The following is a 19,891-nucleotide window of genomic DNA, read 5'->3' as shown; positions in this document are numbered from 1 at the left end:
AGCCAACTATTCGTGTTGTTGGGAGAAATGAATGTTATTCTAAGCAAAGGGAATTGCCTAGGGCCTGGAACACAGTAATCCCCCATCAACATTAGTCTTTCTAATTTTACCTGTAGTTGTCGAATACTGATGCGTAAGTCGGATTCATTAAATCCATATGGAATATTCCACCCAAGAGGACCAAATTTCTTTCGCTCCTGCACAAGGGCATGAAAAAAGCAAACTCCAAACAGCAACTTCTCCCAAGCCTTTAAGACAAAAATATGCAACAAGAGAAAATTCTGATCAGATTTCCGTTATTAAAATGAGGGGGACTGATGACCTTTCATTGTGAGATTCTATGATCATATATCTCTACAAACTTTTATTTAGAAAGACTATCTAAAACAATGCTCACTATAAAAAATATTAATCTCACAACTTCTACATCTTGTACAAACACTTATGCATTGCCCTTAGTCTGCATTTGTACACTGACAGTTTGGAAGGCTGTGGATAGAGGCCTAAGCAGACCTCACTGCTGTGTCCACACAGCAAACGGCTCCCACACTGCCTCAGCACCCCCTCCATCAGCCACAGATACAAACCCTGCTTAAACAGACTCCACGTTTTAAGAACCTACTATGGATCTCACCACAGCTGGCTGGGTTCAAGGCCACCAAAGGCAACAGAGCGTCTGCTTGGAGCCATTCACCAGAGGGGACAGAGAAAAGAATGAACAAGGCCTCAAATTACCAGGGGCTTGTAATCTGGCAGGAAAACTAGCCAGGTGGGCAAGGATCACACAGAATCTGATCAGGACTGTGGCACTGAAAAGAATGAGTAATTGTGCCTTCAGGGAACAGTCTGAGGGGAAGAAGCCAGAGTGTTAACAGTGGGCACTTTATATTAAAACAAACAAACAAAAATCTTATGACTTAACAAAACCCTCCAAAGCTAGACAAACTGCAATAACATTATACATTATTAAAATGCAATAGTGCTGGAGAGACATGCCAAGATGGCAGAATACGAAGATCCTGAACTCATCTCCTTCCTTGACGCACCAAAGTTACCACTGCTTATAGAGCAGCTATCTATGAGAACAACCTGAGGAATAGCAGAAAAGATTTTCCACAATCGAAGACATAAAGAAGTAATCATAAGATGGGTAGGAGGATCACCATACCACCTTCTCCACTCTACTAAGTCCTCTTTCCAGCTAAAATCACAAATATCTTCCCTTTGTCCCAGAGCTACAAACAAAATTATTGCTCAGGACTGGGGTCACACAGAGCATCATCAAGCAGAAAGAAACAAGCTGGCTTCCAAAGAATTTGACCCTTTATCTGCAATATCATTCTTTTTCCGGTTCAAATAGGCAAATATGATAAATACCATAGTATGCATGTGTGTAAAGGGAGAGGATGGTTTTCTCTTAGTACTGATGCTTCCTTCCATGTAGGGAAATATCAATTAATGTAACACTCCTGGATTTTCTATGTTCTTAAATTCAATGGTAGAGAGAGGAGTACCTATCTAATGGGTAAATTTGGGAAAAGTTAAGCAAATAAGATTTGCTCAGCTTTTCCCTTTTCTTTCTTAGATGTGAGCTTCCTGCTGGGAAGGAAGTTTTCCTCTGTTCCTCTGGGTAGATAAATCTGCTTCATTCTGGGTTCTGTAACATTAAGTTCATTTGTTCACAGATATAATCCAAATCTTCCAACCTAGTCTATATCAGTAATTAAGGTTATAATTTGGTTCCCATATATTTATACTTTTTTCCTGTTTCTTAACTGGTAAGAATTTGGGTAGAGAAGAGGAGTGCTATTTATTGGAACTGCTACTGTCCTCAATACCATGTGCAAAACTGTTTTACAAACAGACACACTGAAGAAGATAAATAAAAGAAGGCTGAGCAAGATAGTTCCAGAAAAACATCTACTTCTGCTTTATTGACTACACCAAAGCCTGTGATTGTGTGGATCACAAAAAAATGTGGAAAATTCGTAAAGAGATGGGAACACCAGACCACCTTACATGCCTCCTGAGAAATCTGTATGCAGGTCAAGAAGCAACAGTTAGAACTGGACATGGAACAACAGACTGGTTCCAAATTGGGAAAGGAGTAGTACATCAAGGCTATATATTGTCACCCTGCTTATTTAACTTACTTGCAGAGTACATTATGAGAAATGCCAGGCTGGATGAAGCACAAGCTAGAATCAAGATTGCTGGGAGAAATATCAATAACCTCAGATATGCAGATGACACCACCCTTATTTATGGTAAAAAGCAAAGAGAAACTGAAGAGCCTCTTGATAAAAGTGAAAGAGGAAAGTGAAAAAGCTGGCTTGAAACTCAACATTCAAAAAACGAAGATCATGGCATTTGGTCCCATCACTTCATGGCAGATAGATGGGGAAACAATGGAAACAGTGACAGACTTTATTATTTTGGGCTCCCAAATCACTGCAAATGGTGACTGCAGCCATGAAATTAAAAGACGCTAGCTCTTTAGAAGAAAAGTTATTATCAATATAGACAGCACATTAAAAAGCAGAGACATTACTTTGCCAACAAAGTCTGTCTAGTTAAAGCTATGGTTTTTCCAGTAGTCATGTATGGATGTGAGAGCTGGACTATAAAGAAAGCTCAGCACTGAAGAATTGATGCTTTTGAGCTGTGGTGTTGGAGAAGACTCTTGAGAGTCCCTTGGACAGCTAGGAGATCAAACCAGTCAATCCTAAAGGAAATCAACCCTGAATATTCATTGGAAGGACTGGTACTGTAGCTGAAGCTCCAATTCTTTGGCCACCTGATGCAAAGAACCGACTTGTTGGAGAAGACCTTGATGCTGAGAAAGATTGAGGGCAGGAGAATAAGGAGGTGAGAGAGAATGAGTCGTTGGATGGCATCACTGTCTCAATGGTCATGAGTTTGAGCAAACTTAGAGAGATAGTGAAGGACAGGGAAGTTTGGCATGCTGCAGTTTATGGGGTCGCAAACAGTCAGACATGACTTAGTGACTGAACAACAACACTGAAGAGTGTTATTAATATGTCAAAACATTATTATTAGAATTTCCATGAAGACAGATTTTTTTTGGTGGTGGTGGTGTCTATTTTATTCTCACTGCCTTATATTTAGTACCTAACACACATATTGTTGAAACAATAAAAAATAATGTGAAAATAGACTGCTAAAGGCACTGTTGGACTTTTGTACAAACTAAGATATATTCATTCACTCAGTTCAGTTCACTCAGTCGTGTCCGACTCTTTGCGACCCCATGAACTGTAGCACACCAGGCCTCCCTGTCCATCACCACCTGCCAGAGTCTACCCAAACCCATGTCCATTGAGTCAGTGATGCCATCCAACCATCTCATCCTCTGTCGTCCCCTTCTCTTCCTGCTCTCAATCTTTCCCAGCATCAGTGTCTTTTCCAATGAGTCAGCTCTTCACATCAGGTGGCCAAAGTATTGGAGTTTCAGCTTCAACATCAGTCCTTCCAATGAACACCCAGGACTGAACTCCTTTAGGATGGACTGGTTGAATCTCCTTGCAGTCCAAGGGACTCTCAAGAGTCTTCTCCAACACCACAGCTCAAAAGTATCAATTCTTTGGCACTCAGCTTTCTTTACAGTCCAACTCTCACATCCATACATGACTACTGGAAAAACTATAGCCTTGACTAGATGAACCTTTGTTGACAAAGTAATGTCTCTGCTTTTTAATATGCTGTCTAGGTTGGTCATAACTTTCCTTCCAAGGAGTAATCATCTTTTAATTTCATGGCTGCAGTCACCATCTGCAGTGATTTTGCCCAAAAAAATAAAGTCTGACACTCTTTCCACTGCTTCCCCATCTATTTGCCATCCATCCATGGGACTGGATGCCATGATCTTAGTTTTCTGAATGTTGAGCTTTAAGCCAACTTTTTCCCTCTTCTCTTTCACTTTCATCAAGAGGCTCTTTAGTTCTTCTTCACTTTCTGCCATAAGGGTGGTGTCATCTGCATATCTGAGGTTATTGATATTTCTCCCAGCAATCTTGATTCCAGCTTGTGCTTCCTCCGGCCCAGCGTTTCTCATGATGTACTCTCTGCATATCAGTTAAATAAGCAGGGTGACAGTATACAGCCTCGACGTACTCCTTTTCCTATTTGGTACCAGTTGTTGTTCCAGACTGTTGTTCCATGTCCAGTTCTAACTGCTGCTTCCTGACCTGCATACAGGTTTCTCAAGAGGCAGGTCAGCTGGTCTGGTATTCCCATCTCCTTCAGAATTTTCCACAGATTATTCACTCAATAAATATTTATTTGAATATCTACTACACGTGAAGCAGAACACAAACTATTGGGAATAAAATGATGAGCAAGATAGGTACAATTTCTGTCTTCTTAGGAAATGCGTAAAGTTTAGTATTAAATAAAATATTTATGTTCTCATATTTTTCACTGTAAAACACATTTTAAAAGTTCCAGAGGCTGAATATTACCAGTTCCTTTCCTTCACATCCACTGAAAAACTCAGGATCAGAAACTGGATCAGTGAGGTAAGACTGGAGAAGATTTAGCCGAAGACCAGTAGGAGGTTCATTAGTCATTTTGACTCCATTCTGTAGAATTGTTACTGGGAACTGAGACAGAACAAACAAAGAGCATTACTCTAGATAACCACTCAAGTCTTAAAAATGCATACAGTAGTGGATTAAAAGTAGGTATAAGAGAGGACTCCAGAAATATTTTTTAAAACCTCGTAATGTTAAGCATTTAAGATATACAGTGTAATAGTTAACCAAATAAATGTACTAAAATCCATAAGAAATAAACATACTTTTGGAGATGGGTAACTTGTGAGCCAAAGCCTAAAGGATGAGTTACAGGCTTCAGGAGAAAAATCTTCACATATTTTTTCTAACATGGGCATCCAGGAGACAGCGAGGTGACAATTCTGTAGGCAAACCCAAGTTCCTTCCTCTATTGCTGCTTTAATCATTTTTGTTGCAATGGGTCCTTGTCCCTGTCCCAGTGAAATAGCTTGAAATTTATTTCCAGACATAGCTTTATCATTTGCAAATTTTAGGAGGCCTAAGAGGGCATAAAAATAAATGGTTTCACTGCTTATTCTAAAATTATAAAATATGCTTTATGTTTCAGTATATAACAAGCATTTAACTGTGAAAAATTCTAGTTATTACTTTTCCTTATAAATACCAAATTTACTAAGTGATTTATAATCATCCAGGAAATAGATACTGAACAAGACAATTTATTTATAATTTCTTAAAGTTGGCAGTAGGCTTCCCTGGTGGCTCAGGTACAAAGAGTCCGCCTGCCAACACAGGAGACAAAGGTTTGATCCCTGGGTCAGAAGATCCCCTGGAGAAGGAACTTGCAATCCACTCCAGTATTCTTTCCTGGAAAAATTCCATGGACAGAGGAGCCTGGCAGGCTACAGTACATTGGGTCACAAAAGGTTCGAACACAACTTAGTGACTAAACAACAACAAAAGTTGATGGTATATGCTTACTGGCCATGGGATCTGCTCCTGGAGACAACACAAAAATTAAGGGAATGGTGCAATTTGAATCCAAATAACTCTTTGTCAAATCAAATGGTGGAGGCTCTACAAACTTTTTCCCTAGTTTGTCAGTTACATAATTAGTTATAGCTGGAGTTATCTGTTGAAGAGAGAAAAAATACAATCTTTAGAGTAATTTTTACTTCACAAAACAACTTTTTTCCTGAAAACTGACAAAGAGCAAACTCTGAGTCTAATGGACAAGAAAAACATGCAGTATATGATAGGCAAAGTACTAGTTTTCCTAATATACAAAAAGTACCTATAAAGTAATGGACAAGACTAACAATCCAAGAGAAAATGGGCAAAGAAGATAAACAGTTTATAGAAAATGAAATAGAAATGGATCTTAAACATGTGAAAGGATGTTCAATCTCATTCAGTATAGCAGAGACTGCAAACTGTCCCATTCTGTGTCTCCTATTGGTAACAGAACCCCAAGTTTTCCCAGCCTTTCATGCAGCAAGATGTGGCCAAGTTTTGGTCAGAGAAATACAAATAGAAATTATATATGGAGCTTCCAGATTCTATTTTTATAAGGAAACTGTTTGCTTTCAACACTCTCTTCTCCTGTTCAACAGAAGTGGTGTTTATGAGCTAGCTTCAATCTCACTGACAAGGACCAAACTTCAGGAGACTTCTCTAGCATGAGAAAAGAAACTTGAGTCCCTGGATGATCTTAAGAATCTCTGTACCCTGCCAGCTTTCAAGCATTTGCTCAGGGCTCTTAGGAAAGATGGAGATTAACTTCTATTTCATTTAAGCTACTGTATTTTAGGTCTCTTTGTTACAGAAGCTTAGTCTATACCCTAATACTTAAAAATAAGAAAAATACAGATTATAATTAGTTGCTGAGTTGTGTCTGACTCTTTGCAACCCCACAGATTGTTAACCTGTCAGGCTCCTCTGTCCATGGGATTCTTCAGGCAAGAATACTAGAGTGGGTAGCCATTCCCTTCTCCAAGGGATCTTCCTAACTCCAGGGGATCTTCCTAACCTAGCACTCCCACACTGCAGGAAAGATTCTTTACCATCTGAGCCATCCTTATCAGATGGTTAAATAAATGGGACATCAATAGCCTCTGTGTACTCATCCCTAGATTGTTTATTTTTCACAGTAGGCTAAAACCTGTTAGCTCAAAAGTCCATTGGCACTAAATTCAAAATATTACATATTCAACTGTTTTAAACATAGCCTAAATAAGCAGATTTTTAGCCATTTAGAGCCTGTCTACTTTGCGGCAGACAAAGGATGAGATGGTTGGATGGCATCACTGACTCAATGGACATGAGTTTGAGCAAACTCAGGGAGACAGTGAAGGACAGGGAAGCCTGGTGTGCTGCAGTTCACAGGGTCTCGAAGGGTCGGACACGACTTAGCGAATGAACAACAATAGCAGATTCGACACTACAAAAGAAGAAATCACCACATTTAAAGACAACAATAGAAACTGTCCAACTGAGGCAAAGTGATACAAAAAATTTTAAAGTAATTAACAGAATATCAGACAACTGTGGTATAATATCAAGTAGTATGCATGCTAAGTTACTTCTCATGTCAGCCTCTGTATGACCCTATGGACTGTAGGCCCCCAGGCTCCTCTGTCCATGGGGATTCTCCAGGCAAGAATAGTGGAGTGGGTTGCCATGCCCTCCTCATCAAGCAGTGTAATGTATATTTAATTGAAATCATGGGCATAAAATATTTGAAGAAATAATAGCCAAAGTTTTTCTCGAGTTGAAGAAAACTATAAATTTACAGATCCAAGGACCTCAGTGAACCCATCTGAGCATCTGAAATGAAGGTTAAAGTACCAAATAATAGTAACTTTAAACCTAGTGTTTTATAAATGGCAGATTATCTGGGTTCCAAATAGAACCCATCTGTTTTTTACCTTATCAGGTCTTAAGCACCGAAGAATGATTATTTTCTGTAGTTCATTTAGCCTTGTATCCATTGGTGCTGGAAATTTAGCATTGTGTGGCTCCTTACTGGCATAGATCTCCCGCCATTCAGATACATTGTCATAAAAATGATCCCTAACGGAAAGAAAAGCTTAACAATTATCCTTTCACTGAGAAAAACTGAAAGAGATCATTGAATGAGGAGATGAATCAAGACAGTTTTATAACTGTTTTTTAAAGATCACTAGATTACAGATTTACCCATCACCATTCAGTGCTAAGTCATCATGTTTAAACAAGTACCTGAGTCCTCTGAAGGCAGGAAATTCGCTTGCACGACAAATTTCCTCCCAGCTTTTATCCTGCAGCCAAGTTGGATCAGGATTTTTCTCAGCACTCTTAAGACTTACTCCTCCAGTTAAAAGAAACATCAGTTCTTGGTATTCAATCTCTTTCTTTGCCCTGTGTTCCCAAAATAAGGACTGTTGTAAATTGTTTTAACATTAAATGAAGTCAATTTCTGCTTCTATAGCATGGATAAAACAATCAGAATGGACTTATATTACTGCTATTAAAAACTAGAAAAAACAGAAAAAAAAATCAAAGAAACAATTATTTTTAGAAATTGTAATAGCCAATGAAGGACTGTGGTACCTGAAAAAAAAGGGAGACAAGGTGATCCCTATGATTGCCCCAGCTATCTGCCTGGAGGCACCTTTCAGACTATAAAACAGGGGAGGGGGAAATCAAAATCAGAAACTAGGAGTATTGTGGAGTTGAAGAGAAAGAGGTCAGAGTTAAGGAAGGCTGAGGTGACTGGAATTTGTGGGCAGAGTACTAGAGGTGGGAGAAGGCAATGGCACCCCACTTCAGTACCCTTGCCTGAAAAGTCCCATGGGCAGAGGAGCCTGGTAGGCTGCAGTCCATGGGGTCACTAAGAGTCGGACACGACTGAGCGACTTCACTTTCATTTTTCACTTTCATGCATTAGAGAAGGAAATGGCAACGCACTCCAGTGTTCTTGCCTGGAGAATCCCAGGGACGGGGGAGCCTGGTGAGCTGCCATCTATGGGGTCGCACAGAGTCGGACACGACTGAAGTGACTTAGCGTAGCAGCAGCAGTACCAGAGGGAGGGAGATTCATGGAAAAGGAGCTCCAGAAATCTGCATACATATCCTCTTGATTCTTTTATTAAATTCCAAGTTATGTATGTGGATGGTAAAACTCTATGAACCCAGGCAAAGAATATCTGGGGAGCTGTAAACTAAGTAGCTATCGAAACTCACACAGGACTTAAGATATGAGTTATTGCCAACTAGACTTGAATCTTGATTGAACACCAGGACAGTTCAGTGGTGACACTGGAGGGATTATACTTTAGTAGAGCTAACCTAGCTGTAGAATAAAGTCTATTCTAAAACTGCTGTAAGAAAGTGTAAAAAGAAAAGGGCCTGAAAAGGTCAAATGATTCAGTATAATTTAAACACATGCAAAGTAAAGTCTAGAGCAGAATAAAATCTAGAGCTCTTAAAGAAATATTAATAATAAAATAATAATAATAAAACCCAGCATTTACCAAAGTAAACTTCACAGCATCCATAACCAGGAGAAAAATCAGTATGTAGATACAGACATAGAAGTGGTAGAGATGATATAACAAGCCAACGAGAATGTTAAAAGAGCTATTATAAATACGCTGAAGGAGTGAAAGTGAAACATGAACATAATGAAGACAGAATTGGGCAATATAAAGAAAATAATCAATGAAACTTCCAGAGATAAAATATTAAAATCACGATAACCCTGTATACGAGACAGCAAAAGAGACACTGATGTATAGAACAGTCTTATGGACTCTGTGGGAGAGGGAGAGGGTGGGAAGATTTGGGAGAATGGCATTGAAACATGTGAAACGTCATGTATGAAACGAGATGCCAGTCCAGGTTCAATGCACGATGCTGGATGCTTGGGGCTGGTGCACTGGGACGACCCAGAGGGATGGTGTGGGGAGGGAGGAGGAAGGAGGGTTCAGGATGGGGAACACATGTATACTAATTAAATAATTTTCTATTAAAGAAAAAAAAATATTAAAATCTGAAAGAAAAATTCACTGAATTTTTCTCAGGTTTATAAAACCTGAAAGTATCCATTACCAGATGGTGACTGCAGCCGTGAAATTAAAAGATGCTTACTCCTTGGAAGGAAAGTTATGACCAACCTAGATTGCATATTCAAAAGCAGAGACATTACTTTGCCAACAAAGGTTCATCTAGTCAAGGCTATGGTTTTTCCTGTGGTCATGTATGGATGTGAGAGTTGGACTGTGAAGAAGGCTGAGTGCCGAAGAACTGATGCTTTTGAAGTGTGGTGTTGGAGAAGACTCTTGAGAGTCCCTTGGACTGCAAGGAGATCCAACCGGTCCATTCTGAAGGAGATCAGCCCTGGGATTTCTTTGGAAGGAATGATGCTAAAGCTGAAACTCCAGTACTTTGGCTACCTCATGCGAAGAGTTGACTCACTGGAAAAGACTCTGATGCTGGGAGAGATTGGGGGCAAGAGGAGAAGGGGACGACAGAGGATGAGATGGCTGGATGGCATCACTGACTCGATGGACGTGAGTCTCAGTGAACTCTGGGAGTTTGTGATGGACAGGGAGGCCTGGTGTGCTGCGATTCATGGGGTCGCAAAGAATCGGACACGACTGAGCGACTGATCTGATCTGATCCATTACCAGAAGACTTATACTATAAGAAATGTTAAAGGAAGCTTCAAGGAGATGCAAATTTGAATCAACAAAAAAGAATAAAGAGCATCAGGAATGGTTAACTAGAAGATAAACATAAAAAGTATTGTCCTATAATTTGTCTCTTTAAAAAATAATTGACTATTTAGAGCAAAAGAGCAATGTGCTGCAGGCTTTATAACATATGTACAAGTGAAATATAAAACAATAAAACAAAAGCTACAAGGGAGAGATGAGAGTATATTGTTTTAAGGTCTTATATATATATATAATATATATATATACATACACACAAAAATATATATACATATATATATACTTTTCTCTCTACCCTTATACCTTTTACCTTATACCTGTCATATATATATGCAAATCAAAAGATATACTATAACCCTAACAAATCACTAAAATAATAAAACATAAAATTATAGCTAATAAATGAACAAAGGAGATAAACTGGAATCACAAAAATAGTCAAAGAAAAACAGAAAATGAGGAAATGCAATAAAGAACAGATTGGCAAAACAGAAAATAAAATCATAAGACAGTAGATTTAAATATAACTCTATTATCTCATTAAATATATATAGTCTAAATGATTTTATTAAAGGCAGTGATTATCAGATTGGATAAGTAAGCCCCTACTACATGCTATCTACAAATCTAGTTTAAATATAAAACAAATAGGTTAAAAGTATGGAAAAATATATACGATGCTAACAGTACTCAAAAGAAAGCCGGAGGGGCTACAATAATATCATAGAAAGTAGATTTCAGAGCAATGGTATTACCAGGGATTTTAAAAGGTCAAATAGATTTATCAGATCAATATAACAGTCCTAATCATTTACACATCTAATAACAAAATGTCAAAACACAAAGTAGTATTGATGGAACTGCAGGAGAAATCTCTGCAGAGATTCCAGATCTCTCTCAATAATTGAACAAATAGAAAAGCAACAAGAATATAGAAGATATATGGACCATCTTAACCTTCTTGACTGTTTTAGAACATTCCACCCAAGAACAGCAAAATTACACAGTCTTTTCAAGAGCACATAGAACATTGACAAAGATAAATCATATTCTGGGCCATCTAATATCTCATTCATAAAATTTCTGGAATAGGAATAACTATGGAGACAGAAAGCAGATGAGTGTTACTGGGGCTGGTAGTAGGAGCAACAATTGACTAAATTGCCACAAGGAAACTTCTGGGGATGATAGAAGTATCCTAAAACTGGATTTTGGTGATGGCTGCACAATTGTATAAGTGTACAAAAAAATCATCTACCTGTATTCTTACAATGGGGAGACTGCATGATATGTCAATTATATCTAATAAAGCTGAAAGAACAAAAGGGTATCTCTATTGAGTAACTTCCATCTACATTAATAGAAAAAGGTGCAAAAGAACATTAACAGTGTATTCCCTTTGTGTAGAAAACCATATACAAATTATATAAACAGATATTTAGATACAGATATATACATACCCTTCAAAAAATTTATTTGAAATGGATCATAGACCTAAATGTAAAATGCAAACCTATGAAATTCCTAGAACATAGGAAAAAATCTAGGAGGCTTTAGGTATGGCAATAACTTTCTAGATACAATACAAAAGGCATGATCCATGACAGAAAGAATTGATAAGATGGACTGCATTAAACTTTACAACATCTGCTCTGTGAAAGACACTGTCAAAAGCATGAGAAAGCAAGCCACACACTGGGAGAAAATATTTCCCAAAGATGTATCTGATAAAGGACTGTCATCCAACTCAACAATAAAAAATGAACAATCAAACCAATTAATAAATGGACAAAAGCCCTTACAGATACCTCACCAAAAAGATAACAAATAAGCAAACTTCATTATCATATATCATTAGTGAAAATGATAATGATATATCATTATCATTGAATTGAAAATTAAAACAAGACAACACTCCATATCTATTTGGTGAAATCCAGAACACTGACAAGACCAAATGCTAGCAAGGTTGTGAAGTACCAGGAAATCTCATTCACTGCTGATAGAACGCAATGGATTATAAGATGTGCACTATATGCTTGTTGGGTCTCTTCTGGGACCTGTTATGTAAAACGGGTTTAAACTTCCACTTAGGACCCATTTTCAAAGTAATTTTCACAGAGAAAATATGAATCAAGAAGGAAAATCTTTTAATAATTTAATGGTCCCATAAGTAAGAAAGTAAATTACTCCTCCAGCACTTTATTCTGCTCAATATGTGCTGGCTTCTGAGTTCCTGCTTCTTCCAGAATGTGGGTCAGTATCAACATTCAGGATCCCAAGGACCACAAGCCAAGATTCCTAAAAAGCTGAGGTGCCACATGGAATATCTTGGAAGACAGTCTCTTACAAAACTAAATATAGCAAATTCCCATCTGCTATCTATTTTACACATGGTAATGTAAGTTTCCATGTTACTGTCTCCACACTCATGGAACTCAAACAGGGGCTCTATATCAACCTAGAGGGCTGGGATGGGGAGAGAAATGGGAGGGAGATTCAAGAAGGGGGGGACATATGTATACCTGTGGCTGATTCATACTGATGTTTGAGAGAAAAGAACAAAATTCTGTAAAATAATTACCCTTCAATTAAAAAATAAATTTAAAAAAACTTAATACACTTATTCATGATCCAGCAATCACACTTAGTATTTAACTAAATAAGCTAAAACATACATATATCCAAAAACCTGCACACAAATGGTTTCAGCAGTTTTATTCATACTTTTCAAAACTTGTAAGCAACCAAGATGTCCTTCAGTAGGTGAACAGATAAACTGTAGTATATGCAGACAATGAAATGTTACTCAGTGCTAAAAAGAAATGAATCATCAAGCCATGAAAATACACAGAGAAGCTTAAATGCATATTAAGTGAAAGAAGCCAATCTAAAAACCCTATTTTTTTTTCTTTTGGCCATGCCACACACCGCACGGTGGTATCTTAGTTCTCTGACCAGGCCCAGCAGTGAAAGTGCCAAGTCCTAACCACTGGAATGCCAGGGAATTCCCTGAAAAAAAAACTATTTCCTTATATGAATGGTAGTTCACAGATTTTTTGCTTTGTAGGAATTTACTAGACTGTTGAACATTTTTTGAGTTCTTTTGTATAACCCAAATTTTAAAAGTCGAACATAAATTCACGACTGAAAAACAGAGTAAAAAAACATGATATCCTTCTGTGAGAAGCCACTGATTAGGTTTTCAGGGTAGGTTTTTAAAATAAAGAAAAAGCAAGTAACTTACAAAAGGAGGTTGGCACACAATAAAAAGGAAAACAATAGCTTGTCCTTCTCGAACAGTGACCGGCATATATTACAATATAAGTTGTATGTAAAGTGGTCATTTAAATATCTTAGGCGCTTTTCCAAAATTTTGGATTTGTTACTGAAAGGTTAAAAAAAAGAAAATATATTGAGTCAAGTAAATCTAAGAAAAAATAAGTTACACATGAATTAACATACACATTTTATTTTATCAAAATAACCACTGTTAAAAACATGAAACTACACACACACACATACACACACATACACATGAGTGCATATTAAAAAATGGTGAAATCTGAATAAGCTCTCTGGATTGTACCAATATAAATTTTCTGGTTGTGATACTGTACTATAGTTATAGAAGAAGTTATCGTTGGAAGGGAACCCGCATGCACTATTGGTGGAAATGTAAATTGATACAGCCATTATGAAAAACAGCACAGAGGTTTCTCAAAAAAATTAAAAATAAAACTACCATACAATCCAGCAATTCCACTTCTGAGTATTTACCCCTAAAAAACTCCAAAAAACACAAACTCAAAAGATATGTGTACCCCTATGTTTACTACAGCATTATTGTTTTCCTAACTGAAGTATAGTTGAAGTACAGCACAGTAATTCAGATATATACACTTCTAAAAGTGTTTCCAAAGTGGATGCACTATATTACGAGGGTTCCATTCACATCCTCGTCGACTTGCTATTGACATTTATGTCAATTCTTCAGCTTGAATATCCTCCATCATGTACGGTGAGTTAATTCAAATTCCAAATCCCAGCTGGGAAAGCTTAGGGATTTCAATCACTCAGGAAAGACTGTTCCACCAAGAGCCCATGTAGAACACATATGCTAGGCTCAAATCATATTTTTTTCCTACTTAACAAGTTACTTAATACCAGACATTGTTAAAAATACTTTACAAATATTATCTTTTAATTCTCAAAAGAACTCTTAAAGGTAGGTACTATTATTATCCCTATTTTACAGATAAGGAAAATTGAGGCAATTACAGAAAAGTTAACTGTCTTGCCTATATTCATGTAGCTATTTAATTGAAATTAAACTTCAGTTAAACTGAAATTTACTCCCTTGGAAGAACTGAAATTTAATCCCTTACTCCAGTCTAATTCCAAGATCTGTGTACATTCATTAATTGATTAAAGTGAAAACATCTAGCAAATGATTAGAAATGTGGAGCTGAAACTTAGGGACCTCAAGGCTGGAGGAAGATAAACTGGAGTTGCTAGCAAAGATAGGTTATTGCCTTAGCAAAATATTTAAAAGAAAGGTGGGGAAAGGACTAAAGCTAATCCCTCTATGCTTAAATCTTGAGTAGGAGTGAAATAAAACTTAGAATAGAAGAGAGGTCTGCTTGCTTGCTTTCTCCTTCTTCCTTTCCTTCCTTGCTCCCTCCCTCCCTCCCTTTCTTCCTCCCTTCTTTCCCATCCTTCCTTCCTTCACTTCTTCCTTCATTCCTTCACTTCTTCCTTCATTCCTTCACTTTCCCATATTTTGTAATCATCAATAATGAATATGTATTATATATAAATAATAAGAAAAGCTATATATTTTAAATAGAAAGGATGGTGAAAATACAACCTAGGGAGAATGAATGATGCTAGAGAATGTTTACCTGTCATGAATAGAGTTGATATAAAGGTTCACAAACCAGATGAGAGAGTACTGGTACATGGGATCGATGTTAGCCAGGTCTGCAATGCTAAAGAATAACACTGATGAATGTTTAGCAATAGGTCTATAACCTTCTCGAGACTCTGCTATTTTGAGTTCTGTTTTTTCTGCAATCTGGAAGAAGAGAAAAATCAAGATGAAGAAATAAGAGATGTGTTTTAATTATATATATTTCATACAATGAAATTTATATTAAAAATATCCCCTAAGTTAATGACAAAATTATACGGGCATGGATTACATGAAAGGGCTTTATTATGCAAACATCTATAAAGAAAGAAAGGGAAAGAAAGGAAGTAAAGAACTAGGGAGACAGGGAAGAGAATGAAGAGAGAGTGGAAAGAAGGAAGGTAAAAGAAAGAAAAATATCTTTACAGATCAAAGGTGTAACTACCCATCAATTATCTCTTTCTTATTTGAGGACAACAAAGCTGTCAATCTCTGCTTATTCTTTGCCTTAATCTGACATGTATCTACTATTGTCACTCACCCTCTTTCAAACCTAGACAGCATACTAAAAAGCAGAGACATCACTTTGCCAACAAAGTTCCGGATAGTCAAAGCTATGATTTTTCTAGTAATCACATAAGTGTGAGAGAGGTGGACCGTAAAGAAGGCTGAGTGCGGAAGAACTGATGCTTTCAAACTGTGGTGCTGGAGAAGATTCTTGAGAGTCCCTTGGACAGCTAGGAGATCAAATCTGTCAATCCTAAAGGAAATCAACCCTGAATCATTGGAAGGACTGATGCTGAAGCTGAAGCACCAGTGCTTAGGCCATCTGATGTGAAGAGCTGACTCATTAGAAAAGACCCTGATGCTGTGAAAGATTGAGGACGGGAGAAGAGGGTGACAGAGGATGAGATGGTTGAATGGCATCGCCAACTCAATGGACATGAGTTTGAGCAAACTCAGGGAGATAAGGAAGGACAGGCAAGCATGATGTGCTACAGTCTATGTGGTTGCAAAGAATCCAACATGACTTAGTGACTGAACACCCTCTTTTAATAGGTCAGAGACAGAGGGAGAAGGAGAGAGAGAGAAAGTGTGTATATGTGTATGGTTTAAGGCACCAACATGTTACCAGAACCCAGCACAAAGTCTAGCAAATCAAGAATTTGGAAGTATTTGTTGGCTGTTTATTCGTTGTTCTTGTTACATTAAGAACATCTTTTTTTTTTCAGTGAGATTCTCATAATTTTAACTTTTTTCTAATAGGGGTATAGATAGATAGATATTCAACCTCCAAAAGAAAAAAAAAATTTCTTCAAGACAACAGTCATTCCAATGACAACTCAGTATGCTAGGGTGATATTCTATAGGAAAAACGTATAGAGCACTTTTCCAACCCACTCTCCCTTCTTTGGACATGCTGTCCACAAACTCTGCTGAATAAGTTGCCTATGTAGCCACATTTATACTGAATGATCCTGTTTTAAGCTGATTCAATCAGGTGGTAGGGACAGAACCGGACCCAATATTAGCTAATACATTTTCCCTCCAGAGAATTAGATCTTCAGGAGCATCAAAAACTGCAATCAGGTGGTGCTCAGCCTTAGAGCTAAAAGGTAATGGTATCAGAGTTGGTTTATATGTGCAAGATAAAAGTATAAAGTAACAGTACAGAAGTTTTACAGAAAAGAACTTGGTCTCCAGATGGAGCAGAATGAAGCATGTATGAGGACCACACAACCTTAGAGAAAAGGAGAGACAAAGAGCATAGAAATTTAACACTTTCCCTTCATTTCTGAGGCCTACATGTACTTCCTACACTGGGGAAAATAAAATATCCCCAATTTGAGTGGGTTTGTGTTCCTTACAAGCAAACTTTCCCCCAAATTACAGTATAACTACAATTAAAAGTAAGTTTTGAAGCTCCATCTTGACTATAACTAAAACAAAGTTATCAACAATGGAAATGAATGACACCTTTACAAAATAAAGTATGATCTTAGTATTCTCATTTAAATCTTCTGTTATTTAACCCTTAATTTTTCAGCCAAGTACTATTTACCACTGCAGTGATCAACACAAATAAATGATTACTTTTTAGTCATCAATGCAAAAAAATGATTACTTTTCAGCAATCAGTGCAAAAAAATAGAGGAAAACAACAGAATGGGAGAGACTAGAGATCTCTTCAAGAAAATTAGAGATACCAAAGGAACATTTCATGCAAAGATGGGCACAATAAAGGACAGAAATCGGATGGACCTAACAGAAGCAGAAGATACTAAGGAGAGGTAGCAAGAACTATACAAAAAAGAACTTCATGATCCAGAGGACCACAATGGTGTGATCACTTGCCTAGAGCCAGTCATCCTGGAGTCTGAATTCAAGTGAACTTTAGAAAGCATCACTACAAACAAAGCTAGTGGAGGTCATGGAATTCCAGGTAAGCTATTTCAAGTCCTGAAAGATGATACTGTTAAAGTGCTGCACTCAATACGTCAGCAAATTTGGAAAACTCAACAGTGGCCATAGGATTGGAAGAGGTCAGTTTTCATTCCAATTCCAAAGAAAGGCAATGCCAAACAATGTTCAAACTACTGCACAATTGCACTCATCTCACACGCTAGCAAAGTAATGCTCAAAATTCTCCAAGCCAGGCTTCAACAGTATGTGAATTAAGAACTTCCAGATGCTCAAGCTGGATTTAGAAAATACAAAGGAACCAGACATCAAAATGCCAACATCTGTTGGATCATCAAAAAAGCAAGAGAGTTCCAGAAAGACATCTCTTTGACTATGCCAAAGCCTTTGATTGTGTGGAGCACAACAAAATGCAGAAAATTCCTAAAGAGATGGGAATACCAGACTGCCTGACTTGCCTCTTGAGAAATCTGTACGCAGGTCAGGAAGTAACAGTTAGAAATGGACATGGAACAACAGACTGGTTCCAAATAGGGAAAGGAGTACATCAAGGCTGTATATTGTCACCCTGCTTATTTAACTTATATGCAGAGTACATCATGTGAAATGTACTGGACTGGATGAAGCATAAGCTGGAATCAAGACTGCCAGAAGAAATATCAATAACCTCAGATATGCAGATGACACCACCCTTATGGCAGAAAGTGAAGAGGAACTAAAGAGCCTCTTGATGAAAGTGGAAGAGGAGAGTGAAAAGATGGCTTAAAACTCAAATGAGCTGACTCATTTGAAAAGACCCTGATGGGGGAAAGATTGAGGACAGGAGGAAGAGGGACAACAGAGGATGAGATGGTTAGATGGCATCACTGACTCAATGGACATGAGTTTGGGTAGGCTCTGGGAGTTGGTTCTGGACAGGGAGGTCTGGCGTGCTGCAGCTCGTGGGGTCACAAAGAGTCAGACACAACTGAGCGACTGAACTGAACTGAACTGAAAACTCAACATTTAAAAAACAAAGATCATGGCATTCAGTCCCATCACTTCATGGCAAATAGATGGAAACAGCGAGAGACTTTATTTTCTTGGGCTCCAAAATCACTGCATATGGTGACTGCAGCCATGAAATTAAAAGATGCTTGCTCCTTAGAAGGGAAGTTATGACCAACCTAGACAGCATATTAAAAAGCAGAGACATTACTTTGCCAACAAAGGTCTGTCTAGTCAAAGCTATGGTTTTTCCAGTACTTATGTATGGATGTGAGAGTTGGACTATAAACAAAGCTGAGCACCGAAGAATTGACGCTTTTGAACTGTGGTGTTGGAAAAGACTCTTAAGGGTCCCTTGGACTGCAAGGAGATCCAACCTGTCCATCCTAAAGGAAATCAGCCCTGAATATTTATTGGAAGGACTGATGCTGAAACTAAAACTCCAATACTTTGGCCACCTGATGGGAAGAACTGACTCACTGGAAAAGACCCTGATGCTGGGAAAGATTGAAGGTGGGAGGAGAAGGGGACAACAGAGGATGAGATGGCTGGATGGCATCTCCGACTCAATGGACATGAGTTTGAGTAAACTCCGGGAGTTGGCGACGGACAGGGAGGCCTGGCGTGCTACAGTCCATGAGGTGGCAAAGAGTTGGACATGACTGAGCTACTGAACTGAACTGAACCGAACTGAACCGAACCATTTACCATTCAGTTCAGTTCAGTTCAGTTTGCTTACTGTTAATGGTAAATGTTAATTTACATTACATTTACCATTAACAGTAAGAAGAGTAAATAATAATTTAACTCAGGTTCCAAGGCTTGCTCTATAGTATATTTATAAATAGCATTACATTTACATATACTTGAACCCTTAGTATGAACACATAGAGATTTTTTATTAATTGTTATTAATTACCTAAAATCAAACAATTTGTTATTTTCTAACAAATAAACATTGTGAGCATATGATGTTAAAAAATTGAAGTGTGAAATTCACCAGGAGGAGAATTTATTATCTGTAAAAATTTCTGATATTTATATATATTATATATTTATACAGTAATATTTATATATTTTATATTTATATATACTTCCCTAGAATCCACTAGAATGTATTTTAGTCATGACAACTTTGTTTGGGGAAACCTCTGGAACCTATAGAACAAATCCTTAAAGTTTCACTTGTGTTTGTTTAATTTATGGTTTGGGACAAAAAGGAAGGTGGGTTTTAGACTACGTGCAAAGACTTGCTGTAAAGATGTTTTCTGACGTTGAGTGGGTGGAACAGAAGTCATGGCCATATACAGAGCAAGTTT

General features: G+C 37.7%; 1 protein-coding gene across 1 annotated transcript in view; it reads right to left on the bottom strand.

The window, feature by feature from the left end:
- DNAH12 (dynein axonemal heavy chain 12) overlaps positions 1 to 19,891 on the bottom strand; it is a 189,930-nt gene that overhangs the window by 15,251 nt on the left and 154,788 nt on the right. Inside the window, exons 60-67 of the mRNA XM_070359341.1 lie at positions 15,157 to 15,329; positions 13,500 to 13,640; positions 7,776 to 7,934; positions 7,463 to 7,607; positions 5,517 to 5,667; positions 4,820 to 5,073; positions 4,482 to 4,622; positions 111 to 248 (exon numbers count right to left, since the gene is read on the bottom strand). Coding sequence (XP_070215442.1) covers positions 111 to 248; positions 4,482 to 4,622; positions 4,820 to 5,073; positions 5,517 to 5,667; positions 7,463 to 7,607; positions 7,776 to 7,934; positions 13,500 to 13,640; positions 15,157 to 15,329 — 1,302 coding nt within the window. The remainder of the gene's footprint in view (positions 1 to 110; positions 249 to 4,481; positions 4,623 to 4,819; positions 5,074 to 5,516; positions 5,668 to 7,462; positions 7,608 to 7,775; positions 7,935 to 13,499; positions 13,641 to 15,156; positions 15,330 to 19,891) is intronic.

The sequence above is a fragment of the Bos mutus genome, chromosome 22 (genome assembly GCF_027580195.1).
Source record: "Bos mutus isolate GX-2022 chromosome 22, NWIPB_WYAK_1.1, whole genome shotgun sequence".
NCBI classification, from domain to species: Eukaryota; Metazoa; Chordata; class Mammalia; order Artiodactyla; family Bovidae; genus Bos; species Bos mutus.
This window is presented reverse-complemented; position numbering and strand designations above follow the sequence as displayed.